Consider the following 18718-nt stretch of genomic DNA (forward strand, 5'->3'; position numbering starts at 1 on the left):
TCCCTCCCCCTCCACCCCCCCAAGCTGGGTCCTAGCGCCTGCCGCTCCCTGGCTGTGTCCCGGGTTCCGTCGGTGAGAGGAGCTGCCGTTGACGCCACAGAGCCAGCCCCAGTCTGTTCAGGTAGGAAATGCCGGCAGGAAGCCGCAGGGACCCCCGGGCAGTCCCACTGCTGACGCAATCCGAGCGGGCCTCAGTTTCCCTGTGGGTGCAGAGGGCAGATGGGGTTGGACTGGAGCGAGCGGCGCGGGCGGGGCGGGAGGAGTGCGGCCCCGGGAGGGCGCGGGCGGGCGGCCTCTGGGCCCAGCGGGTCCTAGAACCCGCCGGCTGTCCCGGCGGACCGGCTGCAGCAGACGCCTGGGCTAGGGCGGCATGGCTGCCCGCCTTGCGCCGCGCGCACACGAGGGTCCTAGAGCCCGCCATGTTGCGGGCTTTTGTCCCAGGCGTGCGGCCCGTCAAGCACGGTCCCCGGCGCCGGCGGCCCCCCTCCCCGTTCGAGGTCCTGGCCGCCCCTCCCGCGGTCCTAGAGAACGCCATCTTGCCGGCCTTTGTCCAAAGTATGGCCTTCGGTCCATTCATTTGTTCATTCTGTCATCCTTCGTTCACTCCTTCTTGCCGCGTTCTCCGATTCCTCGTTTTCCCAGGGCTTTTCCTGAGAAGAGGCAGCCCAGGGCCCTGCCCTGCGGGGCTGTCTGTCTGCCGGGGGCCCGACACGTAGACAGTTGTAGGGAGCGAGAACGCGCAAGGTTTCCGCAGCTCTCGGCTCTAACGACCTTAAAACTCCCACATGCCTCAGAAACCTCATTTTACTGATGAGAAAACTGAGGCCCAGAGAGCCATGGCGCTCTTATCTCTATAGTCTTATTAAGTATTCCTGAGGGCACTGGGGAAGCAGGTATTTGAAAGATGCAAAAGAGTTTTCCCACGGGAGAAGGCAGAGGGAACTGCATATGGAGATGTATTTAGGTGGTGAAGTTTGAGAATTGTGGCTGGAGCTAAGGTCGCTGTCGGGAGGGGCACACTGCCCCTGGAGGTGAGGCTGGAAAAGTGGGTTGGGATTAGGTTGTGGACTGACCAGATTGGATGCCTAGGAGATGATTAGTTCTTATCTCTGCATGGTTCACAGTTCCCCATCTGCCGTCTCACCGGATCTCTCATGGCCTGTGAGGCCTATTGGTAACTACTTGTTTAGAGGTGGGGAGACTGAGGTGCAGAGAGGATAAAAAGTGGCTTTTCACCTCATCATTGCCCGCAGGGTTCTAAACTCTGGGAATTAAATCTCTGCATCCCTGGCATTTAGAGCCTGTTCATGCAGCAGGACGTGTCCCGCCCCCTAAATTCAGTAGTAAACAAAGACAAAGACAAGCCTCCCTCACCAGAGCAATGAATCCACTGTGGGGTACTGGGGGCGATATTTGGACCCTGTGAACTTGGAAAAGCAGAGAAATTCAGTTACTAAATAGTTGTTGAGCGACATTCTTACAAACTCCTACTATGGAGGAGGCAGAGGCTATAGACCTGGGTTCAAATACCGCCTCGGAGGTTGATTTGTTCAGTTTGTTTTGGGCACCAAGCATGGTTCTATGTGTAGAGGATACAGAATAATAAAGGTTCCTGCCTCTTTGCCAGCCTAGACTCTCAAGCTGGAGACAGAATTAACTGAACCATACAATGTATAAGTGCTAGCAAAGCAATAAGCAGGGGACAGAGGGCAGAAGTTTGGGAGGCAGAGACCACCTGGCTTTGAGTATTGGCTGTGACTATGACTAGTTTCTTCACTTCTGTGTGCCTCAGTCTCCTTGTCTGAAAAATGGGGGGAAAATAATACTATTTAACTTAGTCTGTTTGGGCTACCACAACAACAACATAAATAACAGACTGGGGGGCACAACAGAAATTTATTTCTCACCGTTCTGGAGGTTGAGGTGTCCAAGATCAAGGTGCTGGCCAATTCAGTTCCTGGTGAAGGCTCCTTTCTTGGATCGTATGTGGCCACCTTCTGTCTTAAGTTCTCACATGGCCTTGCTTCCATGCGTGCGCACATTCATCCGTAACAAACTCCTAGGCCATTGTGAGGCTTAGCTTGAGGAGCACACATAAAATGCTTAGAATGATACCTGGTCCATGGTAAATTTGCAAGGCATGTCATCCAGATGAGCAACATGAAGGAAATTAAACAGGAGGGGGATAGAGAGTGATTAGCAGGGGTGCAGATAGCATTAAGAAAGGTGGTCAGGAAAGCCCTCTTTAAGGAGGTGACAGGGAGCTGAGACCCAAATGGAATCAAAGAGATAGTTACACAAAGACCCTTGGAAATAATGTTTCTAGCAGAGGAAACTACTAGTGTAGAGTCCCTGAGATGGGAAGGAATTTAAGTCTTTGAGGGGAAAAAGGGGGAGCCTGTGTGGGTAGAGCCTAGTGAGCCAAGGGGAGAGGAGTGGGAGATGGGATAGGCAGGAGTTGGATAGTTCAGGGCCTTGCTTGCCATGGAAAAGATATTGGTCTTTGTCCTGGGAGCAGTGGAAAGTCTCATGATTTGGCTAATAAACCTTAAGTAAATGAAGACTGGTAGAGAAAGAGCCCAGCCCAGGGACCTGAAGACTTGTGTTTGAGTCTGGGCTCCTTGACTAGCTGTGTGTCCTTATGTACGTTTTTCCCCTTACGGGGGCCTTAATCTCCACATCTGAAAAAGAGGTGTATTAAAAATGCCTCTCTCCTAGAAGCTTCTGAAAACCTAAGGTTCTTAAATGAGTGTTAGTTGGAATGACCCAGAAAGCATGTTTAGAATAGATTTCTGAGTCCTACCCCATGCTCCCTGCATGATTATTTTCATGCAGGGAGTTCACAGAATCACTCTAGGGAGTGGTGGGTGGAAGAGTCCTCCGTGAACAGGGAAGTGAAGAGCTGATGATGGTTGTTTTTTTTTTTTGTGGTACGCGGGCCTCTTACTGTTGTGTCCTATCCCGTTGCGGAGCACAGGCTCCGGACGCGCAGGCTCAGCGGCCATGGCTCACGGGCCCAGCCTCTCCGCGGCATGTGGGATCCTCCCGGACGGTGGCACGAACCCGCATCCCCTGCATCGGCAGGCAGACTCTCAACCACTGCGCCACCAGGGAAGCCCCTGATGATGGGTTTTTGTTTTTTTTAATATTTACTTTTTTGGTTGCACTGGGTCTTTGTTGCGGCGTGCAGGCTTCTCTAGTTGTGATACGCGGGCTTAGTTGCCCCGTGGCATGTGGGATCTTACTTCCCCGACTAGGAGTCAAACCCACGTCCCTTGCTTTGGAAGGCAGATTCTTAACCACTGGACCACCAGGGAATTCCCAATGGAGGGGTTTTAGACAGGGGCCTAGCCTACCTGATCCTTCGTTCTTTATGGAGCTTATGCCTGGCACGCCCCTACTATTTCCCCTGGGAAGTGCCTTAGGAGGAGGGATTTACCCCTCCAGCTACCTGGTTTCTGGCTCACAGATGGGCCCAGAGCTTGGAACCCACGGTTCCAGCCCTCTGAGAGGGAAACAAACATAAAGGGTGCTGGCTCTGGTCTCCAGGGACTTCTACAGGAATGAGAGGAGACCAACGTGTAACCTGAGCTCAGGGTTCTGGTCATCGTGGGGCTGGCCCAGGTAGCAGATAAGCCTGAGAGGGCCCAACTACTCAAGGCGAATTAAACACCTGGATTCAAGTCTCAGCTGCATGAGTTACTAGGTATGTGACCATGGGTTAATCACTAACCTTCTCAGAACCTCAGTTTATTAGTCTGTAAAATGAGGACAATAATCCCTATCTCAGGAAGCTATGAGAGAATTAAATAAGGTTGCACACTCAGCAAGGTGTCTGGCTCTGAGAAGATTCAGTAATTGAGGGCAGTAATTATTCTTATCCCATTCAGCCCTCACCCAACCCTGTGAGGTAAGTAGTGTTATTACCTACCTCCCTTTTTTCAGATGAGAAAACTGAGGTCCTGCGGCATGAAGTAAATCACACCAGGTCACAGCTAGGAAGTGAGGAAGGTAAGATTCAAAGCCATGCAGTTTGGCTTCGGAGACTGCACTTAATGACAATGCTAAATTGTTTCTCTGGGCCACAGTTCCCTTATCTGTGAAACGGGGTAATAACAGAACGTTTTTCATGGTGCTGACATGAAGTGCAAGTAAGTTAATACATGTAAAAAGGTTAGGATGTTGTCTGCTGTTTAGCAAGTGCCCGGTAAATGTAAGCTATCATTTTCTTTTTTTTTTTTTAATATTTACTTATTTATTTGGTTGCACCAGGTCTTAGTTGTGGCAGGCAGGCTCCTTAGTTATAGCTCCCGGGGTCCTTAGTTGTGGCATGCAAACTCTAAATTGTGGCATGCATGTGGGATCTAGTTCCCTGACCAGGGATGGAACCCGGGCCCCCTCCATTGGGAGCACGGAGTCTTATCCACTGAGCCACCAGGGAAGTCCCAGGCCATCATTTTTATTAAGGAGAAACTTTATCAGACTGTCCAGAGATGATCTAGAAAGGAGGTAGTGAGGGCCTCATCCAAGGATAGGCAGATTCCCTAGAAACTAGGCGGAATTCAAGCCCTGGGGAAGGCTGGGCCTCAAGCCCTTTAACTCACCTTCCAGACCTAGGATTTAGTGGGAAGAGTGAAAAACCAAGCTGAGGGTGGAACAGAGCTGTGTGGGATGTAGGGCAGAAACCAAAGGGGAGATGCAGGAAGACCTTCCTTTGGGAAGTAAGGCTCTTTTTTTTTTTTTTTTTTTTTTTTTTTTTTGCTGTACGCGGGCCTCTCACTGTTGTGGCCTCTCCTGTTGCGGAGCACAGGCTCAGCGGCCATGGCTCACGGGCCTAGCCACTCCACAGCATGTGGGATCTTCCCGGACCGGGGCACGAACCCGTGTCCCTTGCATCGGCAGGCGGACTCTCAACCACTGCACCACCAGGGAAGCCCGGGAAGTAAGGCTCAAAGGAAGGATTGGTAGGATTCATAACAGCCAGGAAGGACCTGGGAACTTGCGTGGTGTGATGGAAGCCATGAAAAATTCTTGAGCAGGGGACAGAGCATCACATGGTACCTTAGGGAGAAGACTCCGGCTGCCTGTGCACACTAGATTGTGTGTGTAGGGGTGGGAGACTGAGGCAGGGCCACCAGGCAGAAGGGTGCTGATTCTAAAGATGCAGCCCTTGCCAATCACCCGGGGACTCCTGCGTCCTCCCTGGGTCATAACTTAGAAGACACCAACCCCTGAGGTATACAGATGAGGAAACAGGCCTAGAAAGGAGTGCTAGGATCCAAACCTCCTACCTCCCAGCCCATCTTTTGGACACACCTGGCTCCCCTCCCCTCTCTATAACATTGTCCTTCCCCCCACCCTGGCTGCCCCAGCAGCTGCTGCACCTTAAGTGGATCTGCTGTAATCCTCTTCCCTTCATCGTCCAGGGAGGATGAGCTGGTGTTAAGACTAATGCAGCTGTTAATCCTATTTCCTCCCAGCCATGATCTGCGGGAGCAGCTGGGTGGAGGCTGTCTGGGCTCTGAGCAGAGAAAGAAGGGGCCATAGCTAGAGTGGGTGTTCCAGGAGGCCAGGCCAGAGCAGATACATTGAGTATGAGACAGAGACTTCTAACTTCTGCTAGCAATGGCTCAATCTGCTTTGAGAGTAATTGAACTTCCCATTACCAGAGTTATGGGAGCAAGAACCAAAGACCCATTCCAGAGCAGAGGGTGGACCAGGATTCCTATCTGGGGTGGAGTACCTTACAGCTGTGCAAGGCCAGAATTCTGTGTGAACAGTTGCTGCCTCTGAAAGCTAACCAACCAGAGGGGAAAGACAAAATACATACGCTGGGGACCTGTCCCTTCCAGACAGATGGTGCCAATCACCACATTTAGCCCACTGGCTCTGCCTTCTTCTGGACCTACCTCTGTCTTTCCTGAGCACTTGGAGACCTTCAGGCCAGACCCACATCTAGGTAGCCTCCGTGTCTGCAGCCTTGCACAAGGCTTGGATTCTCAGCTGTAGAAGGAAGATGGTGAGATGGACAGAGCCTGGGCCTTCTGGGAATGCCACAAGGTTTGGAGAAGCCCAGAGGCTGGGGAGGGAAGTGCAGGTGGGCATTTCGATGATCCCGGCCTCTCTTAGTTCCTCTGAGGTCACCTGGTCCAGCTCCTTTCATCAGTGAACAGACCAGAGAGGAAACTTGAGCGCAGAGAGACAGGAATGTTTGCGAGGAAGGATGTGCATCCCAGGTGGGAAATGCAGATAAGATAGAGTTCCTTCTGAGACCTCAGAGGGCTTTGGTGAGGAGACAGGCCTTGGAGAATTGGAAAGGGGTGTGGCTTCTAACTTTGCCTCTCTTGCAGAGAAGCCCCGCCCATCCAGGCCATGGAGGTAGAGTCTTCGGAGGAGAGGTCCCCAGCCCCTGGCTACAAGCGCTCTGGCCGTCGCTATAAGTGCCTGTCCTGTACCAAGACGTTTCCAAATGCACCCCGGGCAGCACGCCATGCTGCCACACATGGGCCTGCAGACTGCACAGAGGAGGTGGCCGAGGCAAAGCTGAAGCCAGAGCCAGACCCCAAAGCGGAGGATGCCAGCGGGGACAAGGTGTCAGGTGCAGCGGCGAAGCCTCGGCCGTATGCGTGCCCGCTGTGCCCCAAGGCCTACAAAACGGCACCAGAGCTGCGCAGTCACGGGCGCAGCCACACGGGCGAGAAGCCCTTCCCTTGCCCCGAGTGCGGTCGCCGCTTCATGCAGCCCGTGTGCCTGCGCGTGCACCTGGCCTCGCACGCCGGCGAGTTGCCCTTCCGCTGCGCGCACTGCCCCAAGGCCTATGGCGCGCTCTCCAAGCTCAAGATCCACCAGCGCGGTCACACCGGCGAGAGGCCCTACGTCTGCGCCGACTGTGGCAAGAGCTTCGCTGACCCCTCGGTGTTCCGCAAGCACCGGCGCACGCATGCAGGCCTGCGGCCCTACAGCTGCGAGCGCTGCGGCAAGGCCTACGCGGAACTCAAGGACCTCCGTAACCACGAGCGGTGAGGGCGCTGGGCTGGGTGGGAGGCAGCTGAAGGGGTTGGGGAGAGCGCACCAATAGCGTGAAGGCGTTGAGTCCCAAAGATCGGAAGGAACCAATGGGAAAGTGAGTGAGGCAGAGCTATGGGGGCAGAGGATGAAACTGGGGTCTGATTGGCCTGGGTTCCTGGACTAGGAAGGGGGTGGGGCTTGAAGTTGGGCTGCTGCCCAGGAGGTACGAGTGGGCGCCGGGTCTGTTGAGTGCAGAGATGGATCTAGAACACCTAGACACCCAGCCTGAAAGTTTCTTACTCTGAGGTACAGACCTGTGGCCCTTAGGGGATTGGGCCAAGGCCCCAGCGATGTTAGGGGGCCCTAACGTACAGTACAGACAGGCGGCGGGGGTCGGGCGATGGGCTGCCACCTTCACTCCGGGCCTCTCCACTCCCACAGGTCCCACACTGGCGAGCGCCCCTTCCTCTGCTCAGAGTGCGGGAAGAGCTTCTCCCGCTCGTCCTCGCTCACGTGCCACCAGCGCATCCATGCGGCGCAAAAGCCCTACCGCTGCCCGGCCTGTGGCAAGGGCTTCACGCAGCTCAGCTCCTACCAGAGCCACGAGCGCACGCACTCTGGCGAGAAGCCCTTCCTCTGCCCCCGCTGCGGCCGCATGTTCTCCGACCCCTCGAGCTTCCGGCGCCACCAGCGGGCGCACGAGGGTGTGAAGCCCTACCGCTGCGAGAAGTGTGGCAAGGACTTCCGGCAGCCGGCCGACCTGGCCATGCATCGGCGGGTGCACACAGGCGACCGGCCGTTCAAGTGCCTGCAGTGTGACAAGACCTTCGTCGCGTCCTGGGACCTCAAGCGGCACGCGCTGGTGCACTCCGGCCAGCGACCCTTCCGCTGCGAGGAGTGCGGCCGAGCCTTCGCCGAGCGGGCCAGCCTCACTAAGCACAGCCGGGTGCACTCGGGTGAGCGCCCCTTCCACTGCAACGCGTGCGGAAAGTCCTTCGTGGTCTCGTCAAGCCTGAGGAAGCACGAGCGGACCCATCGCAGTAGCGAGGCCGCAGGGCCTCCCCCGCAGCAGGAGCTGGTGGTGGGGCTGGCGCTGCCGGTCAGCATGGCAGGCGAGGGCTCAGCAGCCCCGGCAGCAGGGGCTGGGCTCGGGGACCCTGCAGCAGGGCTGCTGGGGCTGCCTCCGGAATCGGGTGGTGTGATGGCCACCCAGTGGCAAGTGGTGGGCATGACGGTGGAGCACGTGGAGTGCCAAGATGCTGGGGTTGGGGAGGCTCCTGGTCCCTTGGGGGGGTCAGGCGAAGTGGGGGGTGAGGAGGTGGACGAGAAACCACCACAGTTTGTATGCCGGGAGTGCAAGGAGACGTTCTCCACGCTGACGTTGCTGCGACGGCACGAGCGCTCACACCCAGAGCTCCGGCCCTTCCCCTGCACCCAGTGCGGCAAGAGCTTCTCAGACCGGGCTGGGCTGCGCAAGCACAGCCGCACCCACAGCTCTGTGCGCCCCTACACCTGCCCCCACTGCCCCAAGGCCTTCTTGAGTGCCAGCGACCTGCGCAAGCACGAACGTACCCACCCTGTGCCCATCGGGACCCCCACGCCCCTCGAGCCCCTCGTGGCTTTGCTAGGAATGCCTGAAGAGGGGCCAGCCTGAGTCCCAGGCCCCCTCTGCCACACTCCTGGGAGCTCCGCCCTTACAGGGTGCTTCCTGAACCTCCCTTTGCCTCAGCTCACTCTTAGACTCCAGATCCATCCCTTCACCCCAGGCAGCTAGCTAACCTTCCTGACAAAGAGCTGGGGACAGTGGAGGCTGGCAGCAGCCTCTGAGAGACGTGGCTCCCTCTGAGCACCACTCATTAAAGCATTCGCTTTGACACTGGGTTGTCTTCTGTGTTCTGGTCGGGGGTAAGTAATGGGAATTTGGGCATCAGATAAGGTTCAGTGGAGATCCCTGGATTGACAAATTAGAAACTAGAAGGGTTTTTGGGTGCACTGTTTTCTCTACGTTTCAGAATGTCTTGTGACAAAGGGTTCCACGGTCAAGTAAGTACAGGAAATTCCTGTACCCTTATTGGGGATTCTTGGTGATCAAAGTATATTAAAGTCATCGATAAATCCTGCAATGAACAAATCTATTTCGCTTTGTTTAGCCCACACTTACTTGACCTGTTACTGAGTAGCTCTACTTCTGTCTTTTTGCAGATAATAAACTGAGGCCCAAAGTTAGTTACTATTTCCCACAAATTGCAATAACAAATTAGAAAATACACTTGGGGTCCCATTCACAATAACAACAAAACCCATAAACTACAAAGGAGTAAATCTCACAAAAAACATGCAAACCCTGTATGAAGAAAATAGTATCTTTGTCCTGAAGGATATAAGACCTAATTAAATGGAGATATACCATGTACCTGAGTGGAAAGTTATTATTAAAAGATGTTGATTCTCCAGTTTAATCCTTACGTTCATTGCCATCCAAAAAAAATTTTTAACAAAACTTGAAAATCCTAAATTCCTGTGCAATATATATATTTAAAAACAGTGGTGGGGACTTCCCTGGTGGTCCAATGGTTAAGACTCCGTGCTCTCAATGCAGGGGGCCCGGGTTTGATCCCTGTTCAGGGAAGTAGATCCCACATGCCGCAGCTAAGAGCCTGCATGCCACAACAAAGAGCCCACATGCCGCAGCTAAGACCCAGCACAGCCGAATACATAAATAAATAAATATTTTTTAAAAACCAACAACACACACAAAAAAAAAAAAAAAAAAAAAACAAAAAAAAAAAACCAACAACAGTGAAGCTGTCAGGACTTCCCTGGCGGTCCAGTGGTTAAAACTCCGTGCTTCCACTGCAGGGGGCAAGGGTTCGATCCTTGGTCAGGGAACTAAGATCCTGCATGCTGTGTTGCCCAAAACAAAAACAAAAAAACAGTGGAAATGATGTATTTGACACACTAGATAATCAAACACCAAAGCACTGGAATAAAAACAGGAGATTACTGACACAAGAATAAATTAATAGAGTGGGAGAGGGTTCAAAAGCAGCCCTATTTCTGGGAATGTAGTTTATGATAAATATGATTATTCAAATCGGGAAAAATGTAGGCTGTTAAATAATTTGATAGTTATAGCCATACTCTGGAAGGCTACATAACTTTTAAAGTAATTTTGCAAAGGCCAAAAATGGAAAAACAAAAACGAGGCGCCATATTTAGTGTAAACTGGGAAGATGATTTGATGTTTATCAAAAGTTAAACACTTCATGATGTATGTAATCATTATGCTGTACGCCTTAAACATACAGTACTGTATGTCACGTCTCAAAACTGGAAGAGGGGGGAAAAAAGCAAACAAACACATTTTTTAAAAAAAGGTTAAATGCATATAATCTCAGCAAGTACACCTCAAAGAATTTACATCACAGATTTCCTTCTCCAGTTCTGTGGCAAAACTGAAGATGAAAGATTCTTCGGTGCAGCAAAATTTGTGATAACTGGGAACACCCTATATGTCCATTAGCAAAGGACTAACTATATAAGGCCTCTGTAAGATATATTATGCAACAGTTTTTTTTTTTAAATGAGGCTTATCAGTAGTGGGAAGCAGCCGCACAGCACAGGGAGATCAGCTCGGTTCTTTGTGACCAAATAGAGGGGTGGGATAGGGAGGGTGGGAGGGAGACACAAGAGGGAGGACATATGGAGATATATGTATATGTATAGCTGATTCACTTTTTTATAAGGCAGAAACAAACACACCACTGTAAACCAATAAAGATGTTTAAAAACAAAAAAAGCCAAGAGAAAGAAAAACACAAAACTCAAAAAAAAAAAAAAATGAGGCGTATCAGGACTTCCCTGGCGGCGCAGTGGTTAAGAATCCACCTGCCAATGCAGGGGACACGGGTTTGAGCCCTGGTCCGGGAAGATACCACATGCAACAGAGCAACTAAGCCTATGCGCCACAACTACTGAGCCCATGTGCCACAACTACTGAAGCCCGCGTGCCTAGAGCCAGTGCTCCGCAACAAGAGAAGCCACCGCAATGAGAAGCTCACGCACCGCAGCAAAGAGTAGCCCCTGCTCGCCGCAACTAAAGAAAGCCCGCAGGCAGCAATGAAGACCCAACACACACAAAAATAAGTAAATAAATTTTTTTTTAATGTTTAAAAAAATGAGGCTTATTAATCTATGTTGAGCAATATTCAAAAAATATGTCAAGTGTAAAATAGTGAAGTACAAAGCAGTGTGGTTAGTATGCTCCCATTTGGGCCAAATTACACATAAGTGCTCAAATTCCTATAGAATATTTCTAGAAAGATAATCAAGAACTGATTCTGGACTATAAATTCCAACCACCAGGCCTTCTGCATTTATAAGCCAAAACAAAGCCAAAGGTCGGAATGAACCAGATCCTTCTTTCTATGCTGTTATCTGTAGACTTGGGGGCCACCAAGTTGGCAGCCTTAGGAAGTGCCCGGTGTGCCACTGCCAGTCATGGGGACTAGGCAGCAGCCGGCTGTAGCCCAGGACTGGTACACCAGGTAGCACCTGGAGCAGAAGTACTAGGTATCCCCTTGGTGTCAGGGGCCTCACTCAGTGTTGTCATGCCCAGGCCCTCATTCCTGTTCTCCACAGCAGAACAAGGGGGCCACATGGCAACAGCAGGGATCAGTGTCATGGCTGCAGAAAGAGGGCACCAGTTTGACCAAGGACACTCACTGCCCATAACCATATCCAGAGCAGGAAAGAAACAGACACCGGACTGAGGGATTGAAAGCAGGGGAACTTTTGTTTACTACTGACTTGAGTTTTGGCCTTGAGCAAGATGATTTATCTTGGGGTTTGGGGAGGCACCTTTTAAAAATAGGTGTAAAGATACCACATACACTAATCAACAGATATCCCTGGGTATCTATCTACAGTGAAGGATGAAGTGGGTTCCCTGGATGTTCAGAACAGATCCACAACTCCTGCTCCCTTTCTGGGCCCAGACAACACACCCATCCCTTGGTCCCTCTTCTCTGACACCCCCAGTATCCCATACCCTAGTTCCTGCTCCCTGAGGACTCAGTCTGACTTTCAAAAAATTAATAGCATTAAAATATAATTCATATACCATACAATTAACCTGTCTGAAGTGTACAATTCAGTGTTTTTTTGGTATATTCACAGGGTTATGCAACCATCACAGTCTAATTTTAGAATATTTTCATACCCTCAAAAGAAACTCCATACCCATTAGCTGTCACTTCCTATTGATCCAAGCCCCTCCCCCCACCAACCCTTTTCCCTCAGCCCTCGTCAATGGCTAATCTACTTTCAGTCTCTATAGGTTTGCCTATTGTGGACATTTCATGTAAATGGAGTCATACAATATGTGGTCTTTTGTGAAGGATTTTCTACTTGGCATAATGTTCTCAAGGCTCATCCATGTTGTAGTTTGATCAATTCTTCATTCTTTTTTATTGTCAAATAATATTCCATTGTATGGATATGCTACCTTTATTTATCCTTTCATCAGCTGATGGACATTTGGGTCTCCATTTTTTGTCTATTGTGAGTAATGCTGCTGTGAACATTCATGTACAAGTTGTTTTTTTTTTAAATGAACTAAGTGAGCCTGTCTTTTTTTAAAATACCTTTACTTATTTTATTTATTATTTTTGGCTGCACTGGGTCTTCATCGCTGCGCACAGGCTCTCTCTAGTTGTGGTGAGCGGGGACTACTCTTCGTTGCAGTGCACGGGCTTCTCATTGCAGTGGCTTCTCTTTGTTGCGGAGCACAGGCTCTAGGTGCACGGGCTTCAGTAGTTGTGGAATGCGGGCTCAGTAGTTGTGGCGCACGGGCTTAGTTGCTCCGTGGCATGTGGGATCTTCCCAGACCAGGGATCAAACCCATGTCCCCTGCATTGGCAGGCGGATTCTTAACCACTACGCCACCAGGGAAGTACCTGTACTTTTGGGTGGACAAATTTTTCAATTCTCTGTGTATATATCTAGGAGTGGAATTGCTGGGTCATATGGTAACTCTATGTTTAACCATTTGAGCAACTGTCAGACTGTTTGCCAAAGTGGCTGCACCATTTTACATTCCCACCAACAGGGTATGAATGTTCCAGTTTCTCCACATCTTCACCAACAGTTGTTATTATCTGTCTTTTTTATTACAGCCATCCTAGTAGGTGTAAATTTGTTGTTTTGATTTACATTTCCCTGGCGGCAAATGATGTTGAGGATCTTTTCATGGGCTTATTGGCCATTTGTATATCGTCTTTGGATAAATATCTGTTCCAAGTCCTTTGCCCATTATTATTATTATTTTTTAATTTGGCTGTGCTGGGTCTTAGTTGTGGCATGCAGGATCTTTTAGTTGCAGCATGCAAACTCTTAGCTGTGGCATGTGGGATCTAGTTCCCCGACCAGGGATCAAACCCGGGCCCCCTGCATTGGGAGCACCAAGTCTTAGCCACTGGACCACCAGGGAAGTCCCCCTTTGCCCATTTTTTAAATTGGATTGATTCTGTTGAGTGGTAAGACTTATGTATTCTAGATACAAGTTTCTTATGATTTGCAAAAATTCCCTCCCGTTGTGTGGGTTGTATTTTTACTTTCTTGATGGTGCCCTTTAAAGCACAAACATTTTTAATTTTGTTGATGTCCAATTTGTCTATTTTTGTCTATTTTTGCTTGTGCTTTGAGAGCCATATCTAATAACCCATTTCCTAATACAAGGTCGTGAAAATTTATGCCTATGTTTTCATCCAAGGGTTTTATAAACATTTACAAAGTTTATAATTTAGTTATAAAAGTTTAAAATGCATAAAAGTTTTTTTCAAATAAACTATGTTTTTATAGCTAAAAGCTCTTACATTTAGATTTTTGATCCATTTTGAGTTAATTTTTGTATATGGTTTGAGGTAAGGGTCCAACTTCATTCTTCTGCATGTGGATATCCAATTCTCCCAACTCCATTTGTTGAAAAGACTATTTTTTCTCCATTGAATTGTCTTGACTTCATTGTTGAAAATAAACTAACTGTAAATATAAGGGTTTATTTCCAGACTCTCAATTTTATTCCCTGGGTATATATCTTTCTTTATGCCAGTATCACATTGTTTTGCTTACTGTAGCTTGGTAGTAAAATTTTAAATCAGGACCTGTGAGTCTTCCAACTTGTTCTTCTATTTAAAGATTAGTTTTGTTTTTCTAGATCCCTTGCATTTCCATATGAATTTTAGGATCAGCTTGTCAACTTTTGCAAAAAAGAGAAAGAAAAGCAAACTGTCTGGGATGCTGATAGGGATTGCATTGGCTCCGTAGATCAATTTGAGGAGTACTGTCATCTTGACAATATCAAATCTTCTGACCCATGAACATGGGGTATTTTTAAATTTATTTAGATTTTAATTTCTTCCAACAGTGTTTTATAGTGTTCAGTGTATAAATCTTACATTTCTTTTGTTAAATTTATATAGAAGTATTTTATTCCTTCTGTTCCTATTGTAAATGGAATTGTTTTCTTTCTTTTTTGGATTGTTCATTGCTAGTGATGAGAAATACAATAGATTTTTGTACATTGTTCTTGTTTTCTGAAACCTTGCTGAACCAGTTTACTAGCTCTAATATTTGTGTGTGTGTGTATTCCTAAGGATTTTCTATATACAAGATCATGTCATCTGTAAAATGAGATTGTTTACTTCTTCTTTTCCAGTCTGGATGCCATTTGTTTCTTTTTATTGCTTACAGGGTTAAATAGAAGTGATGGGAGAAGACATCCTGATCTGAGGGGGAAAACATCCAGTCTTTCATCATTTATGTATGATATTAGCTGTGACTTTTTCACAGATGCCCTTTGATAATTAGCAAGTTAAGGAAGTTCCCTCTTATTCCTAGTTTCTTAAGCTTTTTTAAAACATCAAAGTTGTTGGGCTTCCCTGGTGGCACAGTGGTTAAGAATCCACCTGCCAACGCAGGGTACACAGGTTCGAGCTCTGGTCCGGGAAGATACCACATGCCGCAGAGCAACTAAGCCCGTGTGCCACAACTACTGAGCCTGCGTGCCACAACTACTGAAGCCTGAATGCCTAGAGCCCATGCTCCTCAACAAGGGAAGCCACCACAATAAGAAGCCTGTGCACCACAACGAAGAGTAGCCCCGGCTCACCACAACCAGAGAAAAGCGTTCACACAGCAATGAAGACCCAATGCAGCCAAAAATAAAATAAATTAATTAAAAAAAAAAAGAAAATCGAAGTTGTTGGATTTTGTCAAATGTATTTTCTGTGTCTATTGAGATGATCAGAGGGTTTTTGTTCTTTATTCTACTAATATTCTTTATTACATTAATTGATTTTCAGATGTTAAACCAACCTTGCATTCTTGAGATAAATCCCACTTATATAATCATTTTTATATATTGCTGAATTTTGTTTGCTAGTATTTTGTTGAGGATTTTTACATCTATATTCATAAGAAATAGTGATCTGAAGTTTTCTTTTCTTGTGATGTCTTTGTCCCATTTTGTTATCTGGATAATTCCCAGACAGTCTGACTTTTGGCCCTCACTTTTCTTCTGCCCCAACTTCCTTTAATTCCCTGACTCTCTGCCAGGACTGTCCCAGGTAGTGAAAGCATCTTGGGAATGCAAAATCATAGGCCCCGCCGCTGGGGCAATAGCTGGCATCACTCCTTAGTCTGTACTTTGGACTTCAGTCATGATCCCCTCCCCAGCTGAATGTCTGCATAAACTGGGACTCCTTGCAGGAGAAAACTCCAGAACCAGGGCTGAGGCAGAGGTAAGGGAAGGCAGCAGGCTTTGTAGATGGGGTGGTCATTCTAGATTCAACCAAGGAGATTTGGAGACTTGTTCTCAATTACTTATGCACAGCCCATTCTCAACTAAAAGCCCTCTCCCTGGAGCCTGCTTTCCATTCAAGTCCTATCCCAGCTCTGACCTCATCTCTTACCTACTTTTTACACTCAGCAGGCTCCAGCCATGCTGGCCTTCTGTTTATTTTCTTCCCAGTCTTGGGACCTTTGTACTTGCTGCTTCCTGGGGATGGAACCCATAATCCTAGATTTGCCCGTGATGCTCTTTCTGTTCAAGTCTCAGCTCAAATCTTACTGCTTCTACTGCTGCATAATAAATGACCACAAACTTAACATCTTAAAAACAACGTCCATTTCTTATCTTATGGTTCTATAGATCAGAAGTCCAGGCTGACTCAGCTGGGTCCTCTACTTAGTGTCTCATGAGGATGAAGTCAAGGTCTTGGCCAGTGTGAGCTTTTATCTGGAGGCCCTGGCATAGAATCCACTGCCAGACTCACCTGGGTTATTAACAGAATTCAGTTCCATTTGGCTGTAGGAATGAGGTCCCTGTTTCTTTGTTGGCTGTCAGCCAGTGGTTGTTCTCAGTTTCTAGAGGCCATCTACATTCCCTGGCTAGGAGCCCCTCCCTCTTCAAGATCAGCATGGCACATTGACTCCTCCTGCTTCAAATTTCTCTGACTTCTGTCTTCCTCTTCTGTAGCTAGCTGGAGAAGCTTTTCAGCTTTTAAGAGCTCATATGATTACATTTGGTCCACATGAATAATTCAGGACAATCTCCCTATCTTAAGGTCAACTGATTAGTAAACTTAATTACATCTGCAAAGCCCTTTTTCTCATGTTAGGTAACATATTCATAGAGATTAGGGCATGGAATTTTTGGGGGCCATTATTCTCCTTACCGCAGTTCACCTTCTAGCCCTCAAAGATTCATGTCTGTCCCACACACAAAATACACTCACTTCCTCTGAGGTCCCTAGAAGTCTCATCCCATTACAGCATCAAGTCAGAGTTTAAAAAAAAAAAAAAAAGTCTCATATAAATCTCATCAAACCAAAAGTCCCAAGTCTCATTATCTAAATTATATGCAGACCCATCTGCATATAATCCATCCTGGAGCACAATTCCTCCCATCTGTGGACCTATGAAACTAAAGAAACAAGTCATGTACTCCAACATGCAATGCTGAGACATGCATAGGGTAACAGTTATAGACATTCTGGTTCAAAAAGGGAAGAAATGGAAGGTAAAAAGGAGTCACTGATCCAAAGCAATTTCAAAAGCCGGCCGGGCAAATTTCTTTAGGTGTCCAGGCCTACAAGTAACCCTCCACGGCTCTGCTCTACCTTCTGAGCTCTCAGTTCTGCCCTTTGGATTAATCACCTCCCCTAAGAAACCATTCCTGACTATCTTTTAGAACAGCCGTCTCCAACCCCTTGTAATTTTTTGTCACAACACACTGCTTAATTTTTTAATAATACATATCCTGGTTTTGAGATGTCTTAGCTATTTCTTTACTTGTCATCTCCACTAAAATATAAACTCCATGAAAGCAGAGACCTTGTCTGAATCTTCACCTCTATTTCTCCAGCACCCGCCATAATGCCTGGTGCGTAAGTCTTGCTCAATAAATATTTTGGGAATAAATGAAAGAATCAGTTAAATGTGGATTGGGGTGGTGTGGTATGCTGAACAATGGCCCCCCGAATATGTCCACATCCTAATCCCTGGAACCTGAGAATGTTACTTGACATGGTAAAAGGGATTTTGCCAATGTGATTAAGTTAAGGATGGTGAAATGGTAGATTATACTGGAGTATCTGGATAGGCCTAAGGTAATCACAAGGGTCCTTATAAGAGGGAGACAGGAAGGTCAGAGTGGGAGGAGAAGGTGATATGATAGAAGCCAAGATTGGAATGATGTGCTTTGCAATGGAGGATAGGGCCACTAGCTAAGGAATGCAGGCATCAGTTAGAAACTGAAAAAGGTAAGCAAATGGTTCCTCCAGAAGGAGCCAGCCCAGCCAACTCCTTGACTTTAGCCCAGTGAAACTAATTTTGGATTTCTGACCTCCAGAGCTATAAAAGAATACATGTATGCTGTTTTAAGCCACTAAGTTTATGGTAATTTGTGCCAGGAGTAATAAGAAACTCAAGTTCCATTGCCTAAAGCAAACCATAGCTGATGTCAGTGGAGTGGGGATATATAATCTTTTCGTATGGAGGGGCCCCACAGGGAAGGCCAATGAGTTTTTGAACAATTGTAAAATCTTCCCCTGTCTGCCCTCTTTGCCACAAATACTGTCTTTTGTGTTTCCTCCACATGCAAAATAAATGCATCCCTGTCTCGAGGCAGACCACCCAAATGACCTATCTAATCATGGCAGCAGGCTCAAATCCAGGACCTCTGATAGTCTCTATATCAGGTCCAGATGTGGCATCTCTTGATCCAGAGACCTATGGCCCAAAGTAAATAAACAGATAAACAGATAACTAGATAGATAAATAACTAGATAAACAGATCAATCAATCAATCACAAGTTATCTCTGTCCCCTCCACCACATCCAACATATGAAGTGGAACAGGGACAGGATAATAGCAGTAAACACCCTCATTCAGAAGGAAAAATGGGAGACAGAAGTTACTGGTCTATGATAATTCTAAAAATCCCGCTGGGCAGATGTTGAAAAGGACCCCCTCCTTCCCCTGGGAGTGGAACTGCTTCCTGGGACTAGTTCCCTAGTTCATTCTTCTCCATGTCCTTAGCTCTGCCTTTGTTTGTTTATTTGGCTGTCTTAGTTGGGTCTTAGTTGCCCCGTGCGGGATCTCCAGTTGTGGCATGTGGGATCTTTAGTTGCAGCATGTGGGATCTAG

At 47.9% G+C, this 18718-nt stretch overlaps 1 protein-coding gene across 8 annotated transcripts; it reads left to right on the forward strand.

Moving 5' to 3' along the window:
* Window positions 1-9419, forward strand: ZNF668 (zinc finger protein 668). Of its 8 annotated transcripts, none has more exons than XM_024744391.1 (6): window positions 1-121; window positions 3550-3706; window positions 3946-4011; window positions 5853-6236; window positions 6351-7019; window positions 7450-9419. In XM_024744391.1, exons 4-6 carry the CDS (start codon window positions 6208-6210, stop codon window positions 8660-8662), a joined length of 1911 nt encoding a protein of 636 aa, XP_024600159.1. In that variant the 5' UTR covers window positions 1-121; window positions 3550-3706; window positions 3946-4011; window positions 5853-6207; the 3' UTR covers window positions 8663-9419. The 8 variants fall into 8 exon arrangements, with proteins under 8 accessions (XP_024600159.1, XP_024600163.1, XP_024600164.1 ...); XM_024744392.1 differs by lacking the exon at window positions 3550-3706 and having other exon boundaries at window positions 25-121; window positions 5853-6060; window positions 6130-6236; XM_024744393.1 differs by lacking the exon at window positions 3550-3706 and having other exon boundaries at window positions 25-121; window positions 5853-6019; window positions 6130-6236.
* The last annotated feature ends 9299 nt before the right edge of the window (window positions 9420-18718 follow it).

Source organism: Neophocaena asiaeorientalis, unplaced genomic scaffold, assembly GCF_003031525.2.
Source record: "Neophocaena asiaeorientalis asiaeorientalis breed wild unplaced genomic scaffold, Neophocaena_asiaeorientalis_V1.1 scaffold91, whole genome shotgun sequence".
Classification (NCBI taxonomy): domain Eukaryota; kingdom Metazoa; phylum Chordata; class Mammalia; order Artiodactyla; family Phocoenidae; genus Neophocaena; species Neophocaena asiaeorientalis.

What these genes read in the sequence shown, in the direction of transcription:
- ZNF668 (XM_024744391.1), top strand. Translation starts at nt 6,208, where the DNA reads ATGTTTGCGAGGAAGGATGTGCATCCCAG. An exon ending in AGGAAGGATGTGCATCCCAG is followed by an intron (nt 6,237 to 6,350) that starts GTGGGAAATGCA and finishes CCTCTCTTGCAG; the next exon opens with AGAAGCCCCGCCCATCCAGG. An exon ending in GACCTCCGTAACCACGAGCG is followed by an intron (nt 7,020 to 7,449) that starts GTGAGGGCGCTG and finishes CCACTCCCACAG; the next exon opens with GTCCCACACTGGCGAGCGCC.